Genomic DNA, 25,482 nt, shown 5'->3' with positions numbered 1-25,482 from the left:
TGTGTATTTGGCACTCTTTCTTGAAACTCTCTACTATATGCACACCACTCCTTAAATGCATTTGGTAGATCCTTTTCTGATCTCCCATAATTGTTGATTCCCCAAAATGCCTTCCCAAGGCTTGTGATGAAAGAAACTTGTATAGAAGCTATGATTTTTATAGTGAATGTACCACTCTATTACTGGGTCTATATATGAGATCAATTTCATACAAATTACTATAGGCCTGCCTAAGGAAAAGACACAGCTCTGGATCAGAAATTGAAATTGAGTAGGTGATGTTTAGATGATCAATGAAGATTAAATGCTATCTGGGCTTCATCTATAAAGGTATCAAGAATTCTGGGAAGTAAGCTTCCATGTTATGTGTAACAATATGATATCCTTCTCAAGAATATAGACCAGAAAATGTTATATAATCTGAGAAAATGGTCTGAGAAATTGAAGTAGCCCTTTGGGTATACACGATGTCTACTGCAACTTGGCAAACCACAAAAGCTAGTTAATCTTGATAGGAAAAAAAAAAGGAAATTAGCTTGTGTTGATTGCCTACAGTATGGTACACATGGTGCTATCATTTATAACACTACATAGTTCATCTTAACAACTCATTAGGGTTCATATACTACTAAAGAAGATACAGAGATTCTGATAAGTCAAGTATCTTACTAAAGGTATTTTCAAAACGTACACTGAAAGCAGAATCCATAATGCAGAACTTGGAAGGAGAATGTTGAGATGACATTAACAACCAAAGTGAGAAGGTAAAAACTAAGTCAATAGCTTCTCCCCAAATTAGATAATTCTTTCGGTGTTGATTTTTTTGGTTCCATATTAAAGTCTCTATAACATTTCTCTTTGGTTATCTTCCTCAATCCTGTATCTTCAGTTATAACCACAATGTAAATTATTTTAATTTTGTTATCTCGTTAACTCTTAGTTTTTAAGCTTGCATTTTCAAGCGCTGAGGGGTAGCATTTCGGAGACTTCAAGTTAAATATATCCAAACTACATCCATTATCTTTTATCCTTTCCTTTTTTCTACCTATCAGTTAATGGTCACAGTTCTACATCCTTGGTGTAACCTGACCTTCACCCAATCAATTTTTGTAGATTTTACGACAATTTCTTATTATAACAATGGGTATATGTTTGCCACTCTTCTACCAGAGTATCTTCTGAGAGCAATCACTATAAGAACTAGTAACTTTAAATGAACACAAGTCCGTGCAGATGTATATTATCACATAATAAGGGTTGCAAATGTCTCGATAAAATCAGTAATGTTGGTTTTTATAATTAGTATGTCTTCTTAGTGCAAACTTCAACATCTTAATAGGATAAAAAATTAAAATGCATGTCAACAGCAAACATAACTGATACAAAGAACTGAAATCACTCAAATGAATAGAAATGTTACAATAAAACTTGTCTTAGGCAGTGGGCTGTAGGAGTAAACTGAGGATGTAAGGAAGGGGGGAAGTGCAAAAGTAGGAAAAGAGAAGAGGGGGTACGACGGATGAATACCGAAAAACCAATCTCACAAATGAGAGGTTGCTCTGACGGAGGGCAAAGCACCAACTACCACCTTAGCTCTATCCTCTACCGATGCTCAAATGCAAGTAAAAAATAAGGTGGGTTTTTCTCACATCGTCTTCTTAATTTGGCAAACTACGGTCAGCCGTGCATTACAGCGAACACCGCTCCACGGTTGCGCATGCGCACTCCCAGCTCCACGGCTTCCTCCGCTCTGCCCAGCCCTTAGAGGAAGTGACGCATGAAGGGTGGGGTCGGCTCTGCACCGGAAGTGGCTCGTAAATCGTAAATAAGTCCCAAAAGGCGAGAGCAGCGCTGTCTCCATTTTGTTGGCCTCTGCTTTTCCTGCGACGTTTTGGAGATGGGGAGCGTCTTGGGCCTGTGCTCCATGGCGAGCTGGGTAAGGTGATTTTTGTTAATCTTCGGGGTGCTAGCGTGGGAGGCGGAAGAGAAAGGGACTTGAGTGGGGCTAGGTGAGCCCCGGCGGGAAGGTGGCACCCCACCCACCCAGCGAGGGATGCCTTCTGTCTCTATTTCTTCTTATCTCCTGTTGTCACGTCAACTTAGCTTCGGGGCTCTGAGTCTTGCTAAAAACTGACCAGGTGGCTTTGAGGAGCAGCGGCGATGAGAGGATGGCTCCGGTGGTAGAAGTGAAGAAGCAAGCTGGTACTCTCCTGCCCCCACCCGTCTTCCGTGAAAGCCGCTTCCCATTTTCCCAGGCCCCTTTTTGTTGTTGTTGTTTTTCTTGTGTCTGCGTAGGCTGTCTCTACAAAGGCTGTAGGCCTTTTCCTTTTACGGAGTACTGCATCTCTTCTCGTCATCTCTTCCCTAGCGATCCCAGACTGCAGCACTGTCATCCCTAGTGGCATGTCGGCCTCTTTGTTCTGTCGCGCAGACTACAATTAAGTGCCCGTTATTTGGGACAGCCTGGCAGTGATATTGATGTAGTAATATGTAGCAATATCCTTTTGAAATAAATAGCCCTTTTTCTGCATCTGGGTCCTTAATGCATGATGCATTACCATACAGTACTTTTCAAGTAATTTATGTATCTGGAAAAGCTGGTCAATTTTGCAGTATTAAATATCTTGTGTTTTGACATACTTATTCTTGTGTAATTTGAAATTTCATGTTTAATAATGTGTACGTTGCATTTTGATTAGCGTTGTTAGAGTGAAAATATTTTTCATTAAAGTGGCAAGATTTCTTGATTTAGATAGTACAAAAAACTTTATGATAACCACACACCTCCAAATAAAAATAGAGAGAACATTCACATAACAGTTAATAAAGTTATTTGTAATTTGGGACAAAATATTTGGATTCAAATTATATTTGTTTAACCCATGAATTCTAAATTCCACTTCTAACAATTGCTTGTCTGACTTCCCAAATGACTGCATTATATACATTCATCAGCATTTTGGTTATTTTACATACCTTGTCTTTACATACTAATTTCTTAATATGGCTCGAACTATAAATGCTAAATTTTAGTAAACTAATACGTGGACTTGTTAGGCCAACCGAGGTTTTTTTTTTATTATATTTCATGTAGATGGTTAGGGAAATGTAGTATATTTTTATCTCAAGAAATTAAGAGAATCTACCTGAGTCTATTGAGTTTTTTATGCAAAAGTAAATTTATTTAGTATACTAAAGTATTACAGAATAATAAATGATTATTATAAGATTGTTTTCATTGTTGGGGAGTAGATATATTGTAATTTAATTAATAAAGTCAGATTTTGTCCAGTTAGCAAGTGCACATGTTCTTTGTATGTAGTAAAGATTTAAAAGGAAGGGTATGTGTTTTCTCATCTTCAGATCATTGATAAGCAAACTTTATGACTTAAGGACAATTATAGTTTAAAAAAAAAAAACTTAAAGGATTTTTTTTCCCCCCAATATGTGTATGTTTTAAATAAGAAAGAAAATAACTTTAGGGAACAATATGGGAAAGATGATATTTCTATTAATGTTTTTCCAGCTTGGTTCTCCACCTTTGTTGACTACAAAACCTTTTAGTTACTTAATGTCAAGGTACATTGGGAAAGTAGTAAAGAGGCAGTTTTCTTGTAGTAGTTAGATCTCTGGCAGATATTGTGGCCAGTCTACAGTGGATTCTGTAGTATGCAATTCAGGTCACCAAAATTTCCCTTTTCTTCCTGGTGCCTCTTTCTCTTTATTCCTGAATTGCTGGATTTTAGAACAGTTCCACAGCAGTAGAAGGGAAATTTGCCTTGTGATATACAAATCTATTTCTTCCACAGTCCTGACAGTTAGTGTGCTTTAGAGGTTTTGATAAATTAAAAATATATTCAAATTTTCAAAAGTATTCAAATCATTAAATTAGATCAGTTAAGCCAGCATTAAAACATTTTTCCTTTGCTCAAGTTTCTTTAGGCTTAATTTTTGTAAAATTTTTTCTAATTTATAAAGCAAATGTAGAAAACTTCTGAACTATAGAAAAAGTATAAGCGAAAAATTACATGTGATACTACTGCGTAGAGATTGAAATGTTAAATTTTTTATTTCTTTTTTATCTTTTTGGTGTTAAGCGGCATAGAATTAGATTATTCATAATCCTTGGTGTCATGCATGATAATCTCTTTGGCATTTTCTTTAAACACTACCAAATATTTTTGGACCTCTTGCTTCATCGGGTACCTACATTACCAGCAATGTATGCCTGCTTAAACACTTTTCCCCACCCTGGTCTCCGTGGTGGTGTTAGTGACTAGAACTGATTTCTGATTTTTTTTTTAGATGACTGGACCTCGTATACAATAACTATATCATCTTTTGCCCAAGACATTTAATGTAGTAAAGTAGTTAATAAGAAATAGCTAGTTGTTACTGTTTTGTGCCAGCCTCTGCTAGATTTTTATTTTTTAGTACAATGGCTTGTTTTTGTAGAAATGATTCATAGTTGCTATGAATAGTCAGGCAATGCAGAGTACAAAGTTAAAATGTCACCAAAAAAAATCTCACTACTAGTAGAGTTCCTTCTCTTCCAATGCATACATACAAATGGATGAATGAATAGATGAAAATACTTTTTTAGGCATGGTAGCATGCTAAACATGTGTTTTTTAGACAAAACATTAAGTCTGATTTTTCCTTAGTTTAACAAAAAGTAATAAAAGTAAAGGAATTTCTGAATGGTAAGTAAACATTTCTTCATTAGGAGAGTTTCTTAAAAATATTTTTCTAAGGCAGCTGATTTATTTCTACCAAATTCCTGCTGGGATTGGAATTAGAATTGGATTGAATCTGTAGGTCAGTTTGAAAAGAATTGATGTCACAATGTAAGCCTAGTTTATCATTCCATTTGTTTAGGAATTTAATTTATATCAATATTTTCTAATTTTCATCATTAGAGATCTAGTATACATTTTGTTAGATTTATACCTAGCTTATTTGGTTAGTTCAGTTTTCAGTCATTTTATACTAGTATGAAGGAATATGATATGTGTACATTGACCTTGTATCATATAACCTTATTAAACTCATTTGTAATTATAGTAGCATTTTTTAAGTTCTTTGGAATTTTCCATGTAGACAATTATGTATGAACGGAGACATTTTTTTTTCTTCCTTTCCAATGTTAGACCTTTTGCTTTGTTATATGGGCTAGGTACAAGTGGTGAGAGCAGATAGCCTTGTCTTGTTATAGATCTTAGGGGTTATTCTATTTCCTGTTTACAGATTATTTTTTATTTCTTTTATCATGGAAATTGAATTTTGTCAAATGATTTTTCTGCACCTGTTGAGATGACCCATGTTTTTTTTTTTTTTTTAATTTTAATTTCACTTTTTCAGTCTGTTAATATGATAAATTGCTTTGGTTGATTTTTCAAAAGTGGAAGGGGGTTAGGGACACTGACTCCCAAGCAGTTGGGAGTATAACTTTTGACTCCTCTCTACCCACTCCCAACCCCTGGTCTTTTTGCCTTTTCCAGAATCATGTAGTCATTGCAGATTGGCTTCTTTTATTTAGAAATATCCTTTCAAGGTTCCTCCAGGTCTTTTCATAGCTCGATAATGCCTGCCCCTTTTTTTTTTTGAAAGCACTCAATAGTATTCCATTGCCTAGATGTACTGTAGATCATTTATCCATTCACCGACTGAAAGAAATCTTGGTTGCTTTCAAATTTGGGCAGTTATGAATAAAACCACTATAAACATTGATAGGTATGCAAAGCTGGCTTACTAATCAAAAATCAGTTATGTAATCCATCACATCAACAGCCTTTAAAAAAAAATCACATGATCACATCAGTAGATGGTAGAAAATGCATTTGACAAAATACAGCTCATTCATGATAAAAACAGTAAAGTAGGAGTAGAGGGAACTTCCTCAACTTGATAAAGAATATTAACAAAACATCTACAGATATCATCATACTTAATGGTGAGAAACTCAAAGCTTTCTCACTAAAATTAGATACAAGGCAAGAATGTTTCCTCGCACCACTCCTTTTCAACATCATCCCGGAAGTTCTAGCTAATGTAATAAGAAAAGGAAATAAAAGTTATACAGAGTGGGAAGGAAGAAATAAAATGGTCTTTTGTTTCATGGATGGCATTATCATCTATGTAAAAAATATAAAAGAATTGAGAAAAAACATGGAATTAATAAGCGGATATAGCAGAGTTGCAGTTACAAGGTTAATATACAAAAGTAAGTTACTTTCTTATATACCAGCAATTAAGTAATGGAATTTGAAATTAAAAATGTGATATTATCTACATTAGTATCTACAATACCCAAAATACTTAGCTATACATCTAATAAAGTAAGTACAAGCCTGATAGGAGGAAAACTACAAGACCGATGAACAAAGTCAAAGAGCTAAGTAAAAGGACAGGTATTCTGTGTTCATGGATTAAGACGACTTGATGTTTTTAGGATGTCAGTGTCTCAAACATCTGTAGGTTCGGTGCAATCTCAATCGAAATCCTAGCAAGTTATTGTATGGATATTGACACACTGATTCTAAAGTTTATGTAGAAAGACAAAAGACCAGAATAACCAACACAGTACTGCAGAACAAAGTTGGAGGATTGACACTACTCGACTACAAGACTTAGTATAAAGTTGCAGTGGGAATCATGACAGTGTGGTATTGGCAAAAGAATAGGCACATAGACCAGTGGAATGGAACAGAGAGCTTAGAAATAGGAAAAATATCATCAATCAATATTTGACAGAGGTGCAAATTTCACCTTGATGGGTGCTGGATATACTTGTATTTTAAAAACATATTCTTGGGCTTTGTTCTTGGACATAAGCGAATTACTTGAAGAAAATTGCATCTTTTTGGTGTTTGCTTTTAGACTTGATTAAGTGACACTGGAGTGGCCTTTAATCTTATGGCTGATTTTTTCCCTGAGTAATAACTTTATAACTCTATTCAATGCCTCATGGATTACAAGGAATTTTTACTTTAGTTGGTGGGAATACCAACTTCTCCCTCCTTCTGGGTAATTCTTTTCAAATGTATGCACTGGTCATTGCTCTCCTGAAGACTCAACTTGAAGATTGCAGATCTCCAGCACTCCCTCTGTAGCTTTCTCCTCTCTAGGATTCTGCCCAGTGAAGCTACTTTCACTTCCCTGAACTCCCAACTTTGTCTCAGCCCTGGTAGACTTTTGGCCTCTGCCTGGATCTCACTCCTTGTACTGGAAATTCCTCAGGCAGAATGATGGGCTAGTCATAGGGCTCACATTGTTCACTATCCTAGAAATTACCATCCTGTATTGCCTATTGTCAATTGTATGAAAACCATGTTTTATTTATTTTTTTTCATTGATTAAGGTAGTAGGGTAAGTCTAGTTACTGTTACTTAATCTTGGTCTGAGTTTATGTAGAGTTCCATTGGAGAAAGTTAGCTGGCCCTAGTTTTTACTTATCCTATTTGGCCTAATTCTAGCAGTAATTTTCAGTTACCACTACCACCAAGTTCTAAGAGGGAAAAGATATGGATACCAATTCACTTGTTTTCTTCTGGAGTATTTGAGAATTCTCAGAATTTTGTGAATTCATGGGTATGATTTCTGGGGCTAATGTACAGGTGCTAGAGATGGACTTATGATGATGAATATTGTTTCTTTTTTTTTTTTTTAGCTAAACTGTAGTTACTGCTGATTTTTTTCCCTTTTTTGTTTTAACTAATTTTATTCATTTAGCTTGATACAGAGACAATGTTTGATTTAGCTTCATCTTTACCCAGAAGTTACTAAGTTTCATAATTTAGAGATAATTATGTGAACCATATAGCTTTTACCCCTTTGTAATAAAAATTTTAACTTCAGCTTTCTTTTTCATTTTTGATTGGATAGAATGAAGATGTTCACTGTTATCATTTTAAACTATACTGGTTTTTAATATTCTTTTCACAGATACCATGTTTGTGTGGCAGTGCCCCATGTTTGCTGTGCCGATGCTGTCCTAGTGGAAACAACTCTACTGTGACTAGGTTGATCTATGCACTTTTCTTGCTTGTTGGAGTTTGTGTAGCTTGTGTAATGTTAATACCAGGAATGGAAGAACAGTTGAATAAGGTTAGTCTTTAACGATTAACTGAATGTACAGTGTGTATATGCATGAAACTGATTTTTGTGTATTAGAAACAATAACGTATGAAGTAAGATAATATGTAATCCCAGTTTTAGTAGCTTCTGTGATGGTGGTACAGAAAATATGCTGTGGTAATAAGAAGAAATAAGTAATTCTAACCAAATAAATGTCAGAATCTCAGGGGGTTCTGATGTTTCATGGAAAAAGGGACATTCTGAGATTGAGTGGAATTAATATATTCAGAGATTAAAAAATAGGAAGCAGCATAGAGACAAAGAGCTTTTTGACTAGAGTATATATGCTTTAGGAAGATCAGTCTGAAAATTTAGAAGTCAAGCAGTTAATTGTGGAGGCTGTTGGAATGGTGTAGTCAAGGAGTGTATAGAGGGCTTGAAATAGATTTTTGGACTCAATCTAGATTTAAATATTGGCAGTGATAGAATTTTAAATAATAAAAAGGTTCTGGTCTTAGACAACCAGGAGGAAACTTGCTAATCCAGAAAAAAAATAAGGTGTTTTATTTAAGAAAATATTTCAGGGAGTCAGATTTTAAAAGGAAATGAGGAAAATACAATTTATTTAGTTTGTAAAATGTTGACTTCGGGGTACTGTGTGTTGTGCATGTGCACACATGTACATATTTGTGTGTATGTTTAGTGTTAGAGGGAGGGAATGAGAGAGGAATAGAGTGGGGAGGAGGAAGAGAGAGAATGATTAGGAGAAGGGATAGAGAAGTTAGCTGTCCTCCAAAGCAAGATGAATAGAAAATTTAAGGTTTAGGGAGAGTATGTGTGTCAGAAAACTTCCACAGTTGTCTTTTGGGGGTTGGTTGGCCTTGAGATAAAGAAAAATGTTGAGTTGGGAAATGAAATTATTATGATTTTCAAAGTAGGTAGCATTGTACATGGCATATCTGGATGCTCAGTTAATGTTCAAGTCTCGATATAAGCCAAAGACATGCCAAGAAATGATTATTGATTTTTGTCATAGATCCATTTGACCATGTTTATGATTAGTTTAGTTGGTGGATGTACTACACAACCACCAAATATTTCTGCTTCTCTACTTTCCGAAGATCACCAAAGAATTGCATTTCCTAGAGTGCTTGTAATACATAGGTCCGTGTCCCTAGTACTGGTCAGTGAATGAGTTGTGAGCCTCTACTTGCTGATGCAGTATCTCCTTTTCTGTCACAACCTGTGCATCATTTGAGATGATGGCTTCTGCAGCATTCTGGATTCCTGAGTTGACTGCTCAGGACCATTTATGTACATGTTCAAAGCAAGAAATATAACTTCTTTTAACCACTGATATTTTGGGGTGGTTACTGTGCCAGCTTAACTTGAGTAATATAGATGGCTGAATTAACTTAATCATGGTAATTGGCCAGGTAGTATGCTGCTCAAAGGAGGTGGGATAATTAAGGGTGCTGGCCAGTATATGTTGCAAGTAATTATGGGTAAGGACATATTGCCATAAGGTTTCAACTAGGTCAGAATGAGACTAAGAAAGGGCTTATTGACTGTGTAAGAACTAACAAAAGGGAGTAGCTTCTTCATTAGCTTAACTATAATTTTAAGTTCTTGATTTTAAAGGCCAAATTAGCAAGTATATTTTACCATGTTGGTTTTCTCTAATGTTTTCTAGAGAAAGTAATTCATTTTCATACATACAAATAGTGTATGTAACTCTGAAGACTAATCCCATTTTTTCACTTAAAATTATAATTTTGTATCCTGAGTCTAAAGTGACTTTCTGAAGTGGTCATCAGTCTTTTTCAGGATTCTAAGTTAAAAAATAAAATCACTGCCACCAGTTATTCTGTTAACCCAAATCCATTCATTATCAAAAGTAACACTTCTAGAATAAGGGACCAAAACTCAAAATGAATTTAAGTAGCATGGGTTTTGAAAAGCCATCATTATTCTCTTTAGGATTTAAAAACTGAGTTACTTTATCACTATTAACACTTTTATTGATTTTATTTTTCTCTTTTATAGATAATTTAGTATATCACAGTAGAATGCAAATTTTTAAAAAATTTAGACTAAGTGAAAGTCACATCTAGTTTAGGATTGTTATTTATAGTTTAGTTTATCATGTGCTCACTTAAGTGAGAAAAGTTAAATTTCTATCTGATGAAAATGTTCCAGATTTAACTTTGATTACATATTCAGTATAAACTAAAGCAAATTTCAATTTTTAAACCTTTACTTAAACTATTTGATTACACAGCATTTTCATTTATACTTGAAAAAATTCTAGATCACAAACTCTTGTTTTGTTATTCTAGATTCCTGGATTTTGTGAGAATGAAAAAGGTGTCGTCCCTTGTAACATTCTTGTTGGCTACAAAGCTGTATACCGTTTGTGCTTTGGCTTGGCTATGTTCTATCTTCTTTTCTCTCTATTAATGATCAAAGTGAAGAGCAGCAGTGATCCTAGAGCTGCAGTGCACAATGGGTAAGTGTTTGAATACAGTCATGTTCTGCATAATGATGAAGATATGTTTTGAGAAATGGGTTGGCAGACGGTTCATTGTTGTACAAACATCAGAGTGCACTGCACAAATCTAGATGGTATAGCCTACTACACAACTAGGCTATATAATGTAGCTTATTGCTCCTAAGCTACAAGCCTGTGTACAGCATGTTACTGTACTGAATATTGTAGGTGGTTCTAACACAGTATTAAGTATTTGTGTATCTAAACATAGAAAAGATACAGTAAAAATATAGTATAAAAGATTTAAAAAATGGTACTTCTATATAGGTCACTTCCTATGAATGGAGCTTGTAGGACTGGAAGTTGCTCTGGATGAGTCAGTGAGTGAGTAGCAAGTGAATGTGAAAGCCTAGGACATTAGTGTACACTACCGTAGACTTTATAAACACTGTACACTTAGGCTTCACTGTATTTATAAAACAACATGAGATTAAATCAAACACGAGAGAAAAATGATGCAGTCAAGAGATGTAAACACAAGCTGTATGAGGCTGCCACTGGCATAACAGCATACTGTTTTACAGAAAACTTTTATGTAAGTTGAAAAGAGTGCACTGTTATCTTTTTTTTCTTGATTCAGGGGGAAAATAAATAAGTGCTTGCCCAACTAGTGAGTGTGGCCACATTCTCCTTCCTCTGAACATAGTTCAAACATGCCCTTTCATTGTCCTTAGCGTCATAGTTTTAGTAAAAGTGGCACGTACATGACATGTGGGTTGTGGCTGCTCCATTTCTTTAGCTGCACCTTGAAGCCACAGTAGACATATAGCTTACTCTTTACGCTGCAGGTGGGATGCGGTCTCAGCATATCCAAGATGGAGTTCTTGAAAGCACCGTTACTGTTAAACTACTGTCTAGGTTGAAAAAAATAAAAAAAATAATAAAATATTATAATATATTGCATACCCTGAAACTAATCTAGTATTGACCATCAACTGTAATTGAAAAAATAAGTTTTGAAAAAAGTATAGTATGTACATAAACCATTAACAATTGCTTATTAGCATCATTAGATACTGTGTACTGTACTAATTGTATGTGCTATACTTTTATATGACTGGTAGCACAGTAAGTTTTTTTACACCAGCATCATCACAAAAAAATGAGTAATGTCTTGCACTATGACATTACCACAGCTACAGTGTCATGAGGTAATAGGAATTCTTTCTTTCCATGGTAATCTTATGGGGCCACCATCATATATATGGTTCATTGTTGACCAAAATGTTATGTGGTGCATGACTGTAAAAGTCTGAGTAGCGTCTTAAGTAATTTTGAGTCTGTCTAAAGAAACATTAAAGTAAACATACACAATTTGCCAAATTATTTTGTTATTTCTGATGCTCAATGGTAAAAAAATCTTCATGTATACTTTAAAATGTCAAACTGGAAATATAAATGTTAAATAGCCTTGGATCATTTAGTGGTATAATCTCTGATGCACGATGTTTTATGTTTTCGTCCTAAGAAGGGATCTACCATAGATGTGACTAGTAATTTGAGCTATTCCTCTTTCTCCTTTTAGCTTTTAGTAGATCAGTCTAAGTACATAAAACAGAACTTGGTTCCTTAGACCTACAATGCAGACAAAAAGAAAAACTTTATTTCTAAACAGGGTGATTGCTTTTCTAAATGGTTGGTTGCACTGGACAACCTAGAAGGAAATTTCACAGTCTCTGTTATTAATCCCTCAATATAGAGCACCATTTTTGATACTCTTATTTGAATCTTCCCCCAGCCCATAAATTAAAAAAAAAAATTTCAGTGTCTGCTATTGCTTATTTATTAATATATGCTACCAAAGACAGGAAGAATGAACAAGTGAAATATAAATAGTAATAAAAAAAATATGCTGTAGCAGGTTGATTTTATTTTATCCCTTTAGTCATTGGCTTTATTTTTATTTTTTTTTTTTTAGCACTCGTAACCATCTTTATTAGATATGTTTTTAAACACTTTTCAAAATGCATTACAGAATGACAGTCACAGCTATATGAATGAACTCTTTTCAAAATAATATGCATGTAGCTCTAACTCTCTTACAACCATCTTTGTTACATGTGCTTTTTTGAAAAATTAGGATGTAATTGATACATAGTTGTATAGGTTTAAGGGATACAAAGCTTTTTAACATTTATGTATTGCGATATGATTAAATGTTATAATGTTAGCCAACACCTTTATCACATCATGTCATTATTTATTTATTTTTGTGATGAGGACAAATTTGGTCCAGTCTTTTAGCAACTTTGAAGTCTCTAATACATAATTGGTTCTTATAATCAATCACTAAGCTGTGCTTTAGAACTCCAGGACTTATTCACTTACTGGTTGCAAGTTTGTGCCCTTAAACTACATCTCCCAATTCACCCAACTCCAGATCCTGGTAACCACCAAGAATGGTGGTGGTTTTACAAGTTCAGCTTTTTCAGAATCCACATATAGTGATATCATTTAGTATATATCTATCTTATGTGGCTTATCTCACTTAGCATAATGTCCTCAAGGGTCCATCCGTGTTGTTGAAAGGATTTCCTTCTTATGCCTCTATAATGTTTTATTGTATATATATTACAATATGTTTATCCATTCATCCATTAACAAACACCCAGGTGGTTTTTATATTTTGTCGACTGTGAATAATGCTCCAGTGAACACGGAAGTGCAGATATCTTTCTGGTATCCTGTTTTTATTTCCTTTGGATATATACCTAGAAGTAGAATTACTGAACCATATGGTAGGACTATTTTTAATTTTTTGAGGAATCTTCATATTGTTTTCTGTAGTGGCTGAACTAGTTTACATTCCAACCAACAGTGCACAGGGCTTTTTTTTTTTTTTTTTTTTTTTAAATCACATTCTTACCAATACTTGTTATTGTCTTGATGATGGCCCTTCCAACATATGTGAGGTGATAGATATCTCATAATGGTTTCGACTTATATTTTTCTCAGCATTAGTGATACTGAGCATCTTTTCATATACCTGTTGGCATTGTATTTCTTTGGGAAAAAAGTTCACCTGACCATTTTTTAATTGGACTGTTTAATGAGTTATATGTGCTCTTTATGTGTATTTGATATTAACTCTTTAATGTTTTCTTCCTATTGTGTAGAGAATTCATTTTATTGTTTGTTTTGCCGTGTAGAATCTTTTTAGTTTAATGTAGTCTCACTTGCTTTATTACTTTTGTTGCTATGCTTTTGTTGTTTTATCCAAAGGCTGATGCCAAGGCTGATGTCAAGGAGAGCTTCTTTCCAGTTTCTTCTTCCTAGTATCAGTATCTTCCTAGTATCTTTTATGGTGTCAGGTTTTAGGTTCAAGTATTTACTCCAGTTCTAGTTAATTTTTGTGAGTAGTGTAAGATAGTCCAATTTCATTTTTCTGTGGCTATTTACTTTTACCAAGGTTGTCCTTTAGAGAGATTATCATTCCCCATTGGGTATTCTTAACTCCTTTGTCAAATATTAGTTAAATATATCTGTAAAGGTTTATTTCTAGGCTCTCTATTCTGTTCCATTGGTCTATATGTCTGTTTTTATGCCAGTACATACTGTTTTAATTACTATAGCTTTGTAGGATTGTTTAAAATTAGTAAGCATGATACCTCCATCTTTGTTCTTCTCAAGATTGCTTTGGCTGTTGGAGTCTTTTGTGGTTTTATACAAATTTTAGGATTGTTTTTTCTATTTATGTGAAAAATGCCATTGGAATTTTTATAGGAATTACATCAAATCTATAGATGTATAGTATGGACATTTTAGCAACATTAATCTTCAGATTTGTGAACATGGGATATCTTTCCGTTTGTATATTCTTCAAGTTCTTTCATCAAAGCCTTGTAGTTTTCATTGTATAGATCTTTTACTTTCTTGGCTGAGTTTATTAGTATTTTATTGGTTAACTGATTTCTGTATGTCGATTTTATATCTTGTATCTTCACTGAATTTGTTGATTAGTTCCAGCAGTTTTTTGGTTGAGTCTTTAGGGTTTTCTATAAATTAGGTCGTCTCATTTGCAAATAACAGTTTTTTGTTTTTTTTTTTTACTTTTCTTTTTCCAATTCGGATGCCCTTCATTTCTTTGTCTGACCTTATTGCTCTAGTTGTGACATCCAGTACTATGTGGTGAGTGCGAGAACTCTTTGAACCTCGTACCCGATTGTGAAGGAAAAGCTTTTATTCTTTCACTGTTGAGTATGATGTTAGCTGGGGGTATTGTATATGTGACCTTTATAATGGTGAGATATGTTTCTTTTATACCTAATTTTTTGAAGATTTTTATCACGAAAGGATATTTTATTTTTATGAAATAATTTTTCCTCATCCATTGAAATAGTCATGTGATTTTTATCTTTCACTCAATTATCACATTTACCGGTATGTGTATATTGAACCATCAATATATCCCAAGGATAAATTCCACTTAGTCATGGTTCTATAATCCTTCAGATGCATTTTTGAATTTGTTAACTTTTTGTTGTTGTTGTTCATTAGGGAAATTCGTCTGTAGTTTTCTTATAGTTTTTGACCTTGGCATCAGGGTAATGCTGACCTGGAAGAATTTGAAAAGTATTAGCATTGATTCTTTAAGTGTTTGGTGGAATTCACCAGTGAAACCATCTGGTCCTGGACTTTTCTGTATTGGGAGGTTTTTGATTACTGATTTAGTATTCTAACTTCTTACTGGTCTCTTCAGATTTTCTTCCTGATTTGGTCTTAGTAGGTTGTATTTTCTAAGAATTTATCCATTTTTTCTAAGTTATACAGTTTATAGGTATGTGTTCTACATAGCAGTCTCTATGATCCTATATATTTCTGTAGTATCAGTTGTAATGTCTCCTCTTTCATTTTTGATTTTGAATTTTTTTCCACCTTAGTCTTGTTAAAGGTTTGTCAGTTTTGTATTTTTGAAATACCAGCTCTTGGTTTCCTTGATCTTTTCCATTTTTCTGATCTGTATTCCATTTATTAATGTGTCTTGGAAAGGGTCTTTTCGCTTCAAAATGATAATATGATATATTAGCTTTGTGAACTTGGATCTGACACTCTCCAGGTTTGGGAATTTCTCAGCTTTTATTTCTCTGAATAAACTGTCTGCCTCATTCTCTCTCTCGTCTCCTCTGGTCCCCCAGTTACTCTCACATTTGAATTCCATAGATCATGTAGGCTTTCTTCACTCTTTCTATTCTTTTTTCTTTGTTCATCCTGACTACCTTATTTCAAAGTTCTTGTCCTCTAGGTTGCTTATTTTGTTCTTCATATGGTCTATTCTGTTGCACATGCCCCCTCCCCCGCTTTTTTTCTTTCTTTCAGTTTTCATTTCTTTCATTGAATACTTCAGCTCCAGAATTTGGTTCTTTTTTATGATTTCTGACTCTGCTGAATTTCTCCTTTTTTGCTCATGTATTTATTCCCCTAGATTTTGATTGTCCTTATTTCTTTTCTTATAGCTTGTTGAGTTTTCTCAAAGCAACTATTTTGAATTCTTTATCTGCTAGATTGTGAGATTCTGTGCTATTGAGTTCAGTTATTGAAAGATTATTGTTGTCTTGTGGCAGTGAAATGTTTTAATCCTTCATGGTCTTTGTAGTTTTGCATTGCTACTTTTTCCTTTGACGTAGCATACATCTCAAATCTGTACTAGTTGCCTTCAGATGAGGTACTGTTCATTGATCCTGTTATATCTGGGGTTCTCTCTGACCTCGTATTTATGTACTTGGCCCATACTTTCTGCTCCCTTTTGTGGCAGAATTCTTAAACTTCTGTTCTTAATTCTTAAAACCCACCTGGCTGGCTACTGGAAATCTCTTGTTTTCCAGAGGTGGCACTGCAGTTCAAGTTTGTGGTTTCTCCTTTGACTACAGATTATGTCCTCTTTTTCTTAGAACATTCTCATTATCAATCCGCTCTCACTGCTCTTTTGAGGGGAGCGCACACAAGGAACTTGCCACGGAGAGTTGAGAGGTGTGTAGATTTAGTACTCAGTGTGTTTGGGGTCCCGACCGCCTGTAGAGAGGTCTTTGGCTAAGGTTCTCCCAAAGGCTCGTGGGCAGATTTCCTGCTTAAGTCCTGAGCACAGTCAGCAGCAACTATGTTCCTTTAATGCTCTTTGATATTCTCATTGCCTCTTTCTCCATGGAGGTGCTGTGTACTCTGCATGCTGCTCGAGAGAAACAGGTTTCTCTAGGATTGTCCTGCAGAGCTGGGATAGCCAGTCACTCACAGCTCTCCTTTACCCCCAACAGGAAATGTTGCTGCCAGATAGTGTCCACACAGTCACAGTCACCTTGGTAGAGGGGTGGCACTGGCAAAGTTCCTTTTTCTCTTTCTGTTGCATTGAAACTCATCTTTTTTCTTGTTTTTTTTTTTCACACGTGGTGTGCTAGAATCTTCCCCCCAGAAGGGCTGGACTTTTACACATTCTCTCGTCTGTGCTTATTTGCCCAAGGTGGCACTCTCCAAGTTTTCCCAACCATGGCTGGGAGGCGTTTGGCAAGTTTGTTGGTTTCGCAGCCCATACCATGGTCTGTCTGCCTATTTCCAAATGCACATGTGGGAAAGACTCCTCCTGGGTCTTTTGACATGTTGCTGCTGGGTCTCACAGGTCCCACAGGAACACTTTTATGGATGGGTGCCTAATTATTTGTTAAATATAGGAGGGCAGAAAGTAGGGATGTCTTATACTGCCATGATGCTAATATCCTAAAAGCTGGTTGTTTTAAATTATTATCAGAGTTTTAGATGGCGTATTTACCATATATTTGAAACCTATGTAATTGTACAGTTCACCTTACGTTTTCACATATCATCACAAATATAAAATAACCTGTGAAATGGAATTGATATTCTCATTTTATTATAATGAATTAATTACTCATATATCTTACTTAAAACTGTCCTAAAACAGTTTACGTAGTAGTCTTTACTTCTCATTCTCAGGATATTATCAGAAACAATAAAACAGCTACATAAAATGTAGCTATTCTTTAAGATGCTTTTAAAATAGATGTGAAACTTATTTGTCGAATGTTATTAATAAAAAAATAATTCTGTTGTTTTAGATTCTGGTTTTTTAAATTTGCTGCAGCAATTGCAATTATTATTGGAGCTTTCTTCATTCCAGAAGGAACTTTTACAACTGGTAAGAGTTCTTTATTTTTTAATTGTGTGATATTTTATAAAGAAACAATTTCCTGGAACTAACTGTAATTCTACTCCCCCCCCCCTCCTAGTTGGCAGAATTAGTATTTATAAAAAGTTTTACTTTGCCTTTTGTGTACTGCGATTGTGAAAATGAAATAGTAAAAACTGATCAAGCCACTCACTTTTATGTATATTTTTTTTCTTTCAGTATGGTTTTATGTAGGCATGGCAGGTGCCTTTTGCTTCATCCTCATACAGCTAGTCTTACTTATTGATTTTGCTCATTCATGGAATGAATCATGGGTTGAAAAAATGGAAGAAGGGAATTCAAGATGTTGGTATGCAGGTAAGGTTTTGTTTTACAAAACATCTTCAGGATAGTTGAATTTCGAAGATGAGAGCAGGTAGGTAGACTAGGGAAGTCATGATTTTTATGAGGTTAATTTTCTGTGAAGAGGTTTTACTTTAGGAGTTTGAGTGGGGTTGTCTCATATTGTGTTGACAACTTGTTGAGAGCTTTTGGCAGATCAATTAGGAAGATAGACCTAAGAACCATGGAATACTCCAAAAGACCCCGAATTGCAAAAATAGATGTTCCAAAGCCTATTCTCAAAGTATGAACATTTTAAGCCTAATTTCATAGCCTACAGCATGTTAAAAGTAAAATATTAAAGGGACTAGGACTGCTAGAAATAGATAAAGAGTGGTATAATTCATAAACATGAACAGACAGAAAAAAAATATATAAAAAGCAGCTCTGGAATATTTTATTAAGTTCAAAGGATGCCTTTATGTGTATTAGTAACACTAAGGGAATTCTTAGAATGTAATTAATATTTATTTATTAATGATGAGCTTGAGTCCTGTGGTTACATTGTAAAACATGAAAATTCAGATGCTTAAACAAGTAACAGGAATAAGGGAAGAGAGCCAGGTTTAAGTTCATATTCAATCCTTGTGAAAATAATAGGGATTATGGTGAATCGGAGAGCATGAAAACCCTTTCTAAAGTGCATGGCTACTACTCATTTCTATCCAATAGTTGCCTTGTGGAAATGTGAACTCAGTGTTGCTTAATTTTTCTGATTTTTTTTTCTAGAAGTAGCCTTAAATCTAGATTTTTATATGAAATAATTTGAATTTCAGTTAAATATTTTAAATCACAGAGAAAGCTAAATCCAGCATATCTGCTAGCCTAATATTTCTCTTACACAACTAGTTTATGGTATTTGATTTTAATGGTTAAAATAAGGAAAGTTTGACATTCAAAGAAATAAGCTTTGGTCATTTGAAAAATTCACTTTTATAAAATACTTCAATCTTTAATGCAAAATTGAATGCAAGAGTTTCTGTTTCGTCCACTGCTGTATCCCCAGGGCCTGGAACTTTGTAGGCATTCACTAAATATCTGTTGGATCGATTCCCTGTCAGTGACACGCAGATACATAAATATATGTATATTGAGTCCACATTAGCACAAAAACTGAAATATATTTTGTATGTTGAAACTTACTTAGAAGAAACTTAGGTTGTCTTATTTAATAATCATGATTAACTCTTGCATACCAACAAGTTTTTAAAGATTTGAATTGAGTTGTTTTATGGGCTTAATGTAACAATGAAAATAATTTTGTTTCAAATGCGTTTTCTTTAAAAACGTCAAATAATTCTGGTTATTTTTATGTATTTTGAAAACAATGGTTAACGTGAATGTTTTGCAAACTCTGAATATAGATTATTGCTATTAATAAAAATCCTACCAGTACATTGCTAACTTGAAAATGTATAATAGTGAATTAAGTGTAAAGACTATAAAGTTCAGTTAATATTCTTCCCTGCTTTTTATAACCTGTATAATGCTGACAATGTTAGTTGCTTAAATATATTTTTAATAAAGTAAGATTACTTTTAAAACAAGGCCTAGGTCTACTTCCTAATATTTGTTATAAAATCTAATTGTCCAATTCTGTTTCTTTCACAGCTTTGTTATCAGCTACAGCTTTGAATTATCTACTGTCTTTAGTTGCTATCGTACTATTCTTTGTTTACTATACTCATCCAGCCAGTTGTTCAGAAAATAAAGCATTCATCAGTGTCAACATGCTCCTCTGCCTTGGTGCTTCTGTAATGTCTATACTGCCAAAAATCCAAGTATGCTTTTTATATCATTAGCTTTTATAAAGTTTCTATTTTTCTAAATTTTCCTATATCTTGAGTCATGTTAAAATATCTTTCTCCATTGTTTCATTATTTTTTGTAGGAATCACAACCAAGATCTGGTTTGTTACAATCTTCAGTAATTACAGTCTACACAATGTATTTGACATGGTCTGCAATGACCAATGAACCAGGTATGTTTTGTTTGATTGAGTTTTTTTTCTTTTTAATCAGTCCTGCAACTTTTATTTTTTTCAAAGATGGTCATTTTGTGAAATTAAGCTATTTGTCTCTAAGAAAGACATACCATATGATTTCACTCATGTAGAATATAAAAGACAAACAAAAGAACAAACTCACAGAGGCAGACTACAGATGAGTGGTTACTAGAGGGCAAGGGGTGGTAGAGGGTGGGCAAAATGGGTAAAGGGTCAATTGTATGGTGACACATGGAAACTAGACTTTTGGTGTTGTGTATGGTGTATGCAGAGGTGTTGAATTATAATGTGCACTTGAAAGTTATGAACTAATGTTACCTCAATTTAGCAAAAACTAAAAAGGAAAAAACTAAGCTCCTAGAGGATTAAGAGTATGGAAATAATACCATTGTTGTCATTGATGTATTGCTATATTTTTTTAACTTCGTTTCTTTTACTAACAAAATAATAAGAAACTTATAAGAAATGTACCTGATTTGCACAGTGTATATGATAGGTAGAAAGAAGTAAAAGCTGTTCAAATGCTTATTAATTTACTTGTAAACAGTATAGTTTTTTTCATATAAGTTATTCTTTTTTCCTGTGACTACTTTGCAAGTGAATGTAATTGGGCTTTGTAATGAATTTCTCTATAGGCCAATTACATTGACTTCCATGGGAATAGGAGCCAATATATGTCATTTGAGATGAAACAAATTAATTGAGGAATTAGTTTTTGGAAAAGAAAATCGTCTGTTTTCTTTTTAAAAAATTATAAAATATAATATCTGAACCTCATTTCATTGCATTTACAAACCTAGTAGGTGTTTTATCACTAATCAGAAAAAGGTATTTTTGTTTAGTATATTAGTGGAGATTCATTATTTTGTCCAGGTAAGTGGTTAGAAAAAAATAATTAGTAATTTGACTTAGAGATTATTCTTATCTAATGGCTTAAAATAAGAATAATTTTCATTGATAGGTTGGTGATTGACATAAACAGCTTTGTGGAAAGAGGAAACATATTTTGGACACTTTAGTGAATACCAATCCCCAACTTTCTTTCTTACAAGAGTTAAGAAACTGAATAAGCATTAGGTTATTAATGTTTATCTATCAACTCCTGCAAGAAGCTGAAAATAAAGTTATTTAATTTTTTCAAGCACTTCTGTAAAACTAGCACTAAAAAGTTTAAAAGGTCTCATTGTTAATATAAATACAAGTTGTCTTAAAGTACTTTTTGTTGTACTTGTGCCCTTTTCAAGCAAAACTTATACTAGTCTAACATTTTAATTTGACCTTAATTTATATTACAGAAACAAATTGCAACCCAAGTCTACTAAGCATAATTGGGTACAATACAACAACCACTGTCTCAAAGGAGGGACAGTCTGTTCAGTGGTGGCATGCTCAAGGAATTATAGGACTAATCCTCTTTTTATTGTGTGTGTTATATTCTAGGTAAGAAAAATTATCATTTTTTTTTTTTAACAAAAAGTCTAGCTATTCACTCATGAAACATTTTTTAAAATGTCTTTTTTCTTCTCTCTTCCTAAACTCTTTTATGCAGTATCCGTACTTCAAACAATAGTCAGGTTAATAAACTGACTCTAACAAGTGATGAATCAACACTGATAGAAGATGGTGGAGCCAGAAGTGATGGATCACTGGAGGATGGAGATGATGTGCACCGAGCTGTAGATAATGAAAAGGATGGTGTCACTTACAGTTATTCCTTTTTTCACTTCATGCTTTTCCTGGCTTCCCTTTATATCATGATGACCCTTACCAACTGGTACAGGTACTATTTTATGAAAATTGCATGTGGAAAATCTGATGGCTTTTTTTGTAATTACATTGCAAAGCATGGTGTTTTTATCCTCCCAGTGTATTTCACAATTTACAGCTAAGTGAATAGTGAGATCATTGTGAGAAATGTAGGCTTTACTTTCTTGCTTTTGCAATAACAAACACTGAAATATTTCCAGATCTTTCTTAAAAGAGATTAAAATAGAAATTTTCATGAAACTGACATTTCTTACAAAAATACATGTTGATAGTTGATCCAACAGTTAATTTTTCCTTATTTTTTAAATACTGTAACCAGTTCCTGACAAAATACAGTGAAAGATACCTCTTCTGTTTTGTTTAAATTTTGTCATTAACAGCTCTGAAGGTTTCAGAATTGAAGTGAGAATACATTAGTGTAGATGGATCCTTAGAACTCTTATGCTTTTTTATTATTTCAAAACTAATCCATAAATCTTTTTTTCTGGTAAGAGGAAGGTAGCAGTTATTATTTTTGAAAATTCTAATTTTGTCCAAATGATTACTGAAAAGTTTTATGTATGGTTTAGGAAGTTCTGTTTTTAATAATTATTAATATCTTTAACAACTTGTAAGGAGACATTGAATGCCAGCAAAAGATGTAGAAAAAAGATTACTCTTTGCCTCATTTCTTTGAGCAGCCCTTACTGGCATTTATTATTTAAAAATACACATTTTTTAAAATTCCTACACTACAGCTTTTATAAAGCTATAAGAATCCACATAGTTCTCAGTAATTCACAGCTTTAGCTCTCAAGTAATAGTAAATGTTAAGACTTTATTTTAGATCAAAAATATTTTTGGTTTGTCTCACTTGAAGATCAAATTGGGGATCTATTTCCTTCATAGTCTTTTAAATCTGAGAAGGCGAGGGTAGGGGAATGGATCCCCAGATGTACTTTGAATAGATTATATTCTTTATAAAGTAGGATTGATAAGTCTTTTATGTTAGAATATCTTACTTATCCAGAGGTCACACTCAATTTCTCTGCTGTCTCATAACTACTAAGCCAAAAATAAAGAGCCTCTGATTATTGTGTCAAAGAGCTACTTCAGAGGCCTCTATCCTTTTCTCCTTTGAAGAAAATTACTGATTTTTACCTTCACATTAGCTACTAAAGCAGTACAAAAAGCAGAGTAACAGATGAGTCAGCAGCTATATATCTGCTGTATACAAAGAGCACTTCTGAAATAATGAAGCTTAGTAGCTTGATGTCTGATAACCCCTCTTTTGGTTTTCCTTAAATTTTAGGTATGAGCCTTCTCGTGAGATGAAAAGTCAGTGGACAGCTGTCTGGGTGAAAATCTCTTCTAGTTGGATTGGCATTGTACTTTATGTTTGGACACTGGTGGCACCACTTGTTCTTACAAATCGCGATTTTGACTGACGGGGACTGCTGGCATGAAAGTCCCACTTTGATCAGTGGTTATTTGAAATTAACAGTATTTCCAACTTTTGTAAAGTTGTATGAGTGTGCTTGCCGTGAAACTTTCCTGTGTTATGGCATGAATTAGATTTACCGCTTGCCATTTTATTCATTATATTCTTGCCAAGCGCATTGGTATGTGTGTTAGACCAAATCACAAAGGTTTTATGAGTATGGTGTTAGAAAAAGTGGACATTGTTACGTTTATCATCTGTGTACCTGTGAAAATAATAGTTTAACAAAACTGCTTGACAATTTGATTTTTAAATTGTGTTAGAAATTTAGCTATCTCAGAAATTATAAAAGTGTATGGCTGCCTTTTGAAACGATGCCTTGTCCTACAGGAAACTGCAAAGAACATGGGTATTTAAAAATTGTATAAATAAGTCACTTAAATGCCAGTTATTGGAAATATATTTGTTTTTCCTCTTGATATGAAGTTAGGAAACTTATACAGGAATGTTTCATAGATCACAGTATAGTTTATGCTGGAGATTGAGACAGAGCCTTGAAAGAAACTCAAGATTGGTGTTGATAGGTACTAAATTGAATACTTAGTTAGGTGGTAATCTTTCCTGAGTTAGGGATGGCCTTCTGTACCAACATAGTGAACTTGGTTTTAGTCATTATAAACACATGCAAAAGTGTAGGTTCACTGGAGATGTTAAGAACTCTGAATAATTTAGACAAAGATTTTGATAATCATGAAGTATAAGGAAGTTGTTGAAAATCACTTTGAACGTTTGTTTTGAAAATCAAAGGTGATAAACTTTTGACGAGACAGGAAGAAACTGCAAAATATGAAACTTCAGTAGATGGACAAAATCTAGTCCAATCCTCACATTTTAAAAATAAAGCAACAGAAGCACAGATTTAAATGGCCCAGAGAGCTAATTAGTGGCAAAGCTGAGAGCTCCAAAGTCTGCCAGAAATAGCCTACGTTCTTTCTGGCATTCAAGAATAATTTTTATTCAGAATACATGCATATTAGATTTTATACTTCGGGAATGGTGGATAATTTATGTGATGTGGATTACTGGTGTCCAGCTTGCTTTCTAACCTGTAAACTTAGGCCAGGAGAATGATGGAATGCTATAGAATAAACCGCTTATAGTACACTATACAGTTCAAAATGCTTTTGTATTTGCTGCTATCTCACTAAAATATATTCGTTATAATCTTTCAAACTGAAAATCAAACACTATGACATTTAACTTAGAAACTCTTAGTTACTTGTGTGTCCTTAGTGTCTTAATGAATCTTAAAATATACACTTGCTTCTTTTAAGATATTTATTATTGTACATGAAAGGTAACAATTCAGCTTAATTTCCCAACTTTATTTTGCGTGTTGATACTGTGTTCTGTGATTTGAATGACTGTCTTTTATCTCTAAATAAATGAATTTAGAGAAAATGTGTGGTATTATCAACTCAAATTTACATGGCTGAAATATGCAGACCTACCTGACCATTTTCTGTCCTGAATAATTAATTTAAAGGTGATATTTACCCTCTTGGTCCTTTGTAAGTAACTCCTGAAGTTGGATCTCAACAGTAATTAAAGTGGTGTTCTCCTTCTAAAGAACCTATAGGTGGACTAGTTTAGTTTGGAGAATATTTTTAATTCACTTGATAGATACTTTATACCTGCTGTGTCCTCCAGGCATTTTTTTTCTAAGTTGCCAATTGATGCTTTGAATCTCTCTCCACATATGTAAATAAATCCCTTACTAAAAGAAATGATATTCTGTTCCATATGCATATCACATTTTAGTACATTTTATTTAATAATTCATTTGAAATGGTCTGAGTTTATCCAATATTATACATAAGACAGTGTCTAGAAAACTCTTGGGTGTTTACCCAGAAAAATGTTAACACAAAAATCTGTACATTAATGCTCATAACATTTTTTGTAATAATCCAAACTGGAAACAGGGTGAAGGCTTAAACACACATTGGTAAATCCATGTCAGTAATAAAAAAGAGTGAACTGTTGGTACACACAAAGTGAATGAATCTCCAGGAAAGTTTGTGGGTTAAAAAAGCCAGTCCTAAAAGGTCCCAGAATATCATTCCATTTACATTACATGCTAGCAA

The 25,482-nt window shown here is 33.9% G+C and overlaps 1 protein-coding gene across 1 annotated transcript; it reads left to right on the top strand.

Moving 5' to 3' along the window:
- Positions 1–1,765: 1,765 nt before the first annotated feature.
- Positions 1,766–25,122, top strand: SERINC1 (serine incorporator 1). Its single transcript, XM_016153927.2, has 10 exons — positions 1,766–1,936; positions 7,945–8,106; positions 10,416–10,585; positions 17,692–17,771; positions 17,982–18,119; positions 19,755–19,924; positions 20,034–20,124; positions 21,444–21,588; positions 21,698–21,928; positions 23,207–25,122. Exons 1-10 carry the CDS (start codon positions 1,898–1,900, stop codon positions 23,340–23,342), a joined length of 1,362 nt encoding a protein of 453 aa, XP_016009413.1. The 5' UTR covers positions 1,766–1,897; the 3' UTR covers positions 23,343–25,122.
- Positions 25,123–25,482: the final 360 nt, after the last annotated feature.

Source organism: Rousettus aegyptiacus, unplaced genomic scaffold (assembly GCF_014176215.1).
Source record: "Rousettus aegyptiacus isolate mRouAeg1 unplaced genomic scaffold, mRouAeg1.p scaffold_m13_p_1, whole genome shotgun sequence".
NCBI classification, from domain to species: Eukaryota; Metazoa; Chordata; class Mammalia; order Chiroptera; family Pteropodidae; genus Rousettus; species Rousettus aegyptiacus.
Note: the sequence above shows the minus strand (reverse complement) of the source record. Positions and strands in the feature narration are given on the sequence as shown.

Excerpts from the sequence above, each read along its gene's own strand:
- SERINC1 (XM_016153927.2), top strand. The coding sequence starts at position 1,898 with ATGGGGAGCGTCTTGGGCCTGTGCTCCATGGCGAGCTGG. Across the intron at positions 10,586-17,691 it reads AGAGCTGCAGTGCACAATGG|ATTCTGGTTTTTTAAATTTG; the intron begins GTAAGTGTTTGA and ends CTGTTGTTTTAG. Across the intron at positions 20,125-21,443 it reads TGCAATGACCAATGAACCAG|AAACAAATTGCAACCCAAGT; the intron begins GTATGTTTTGTT and ends TTTATATTACAG.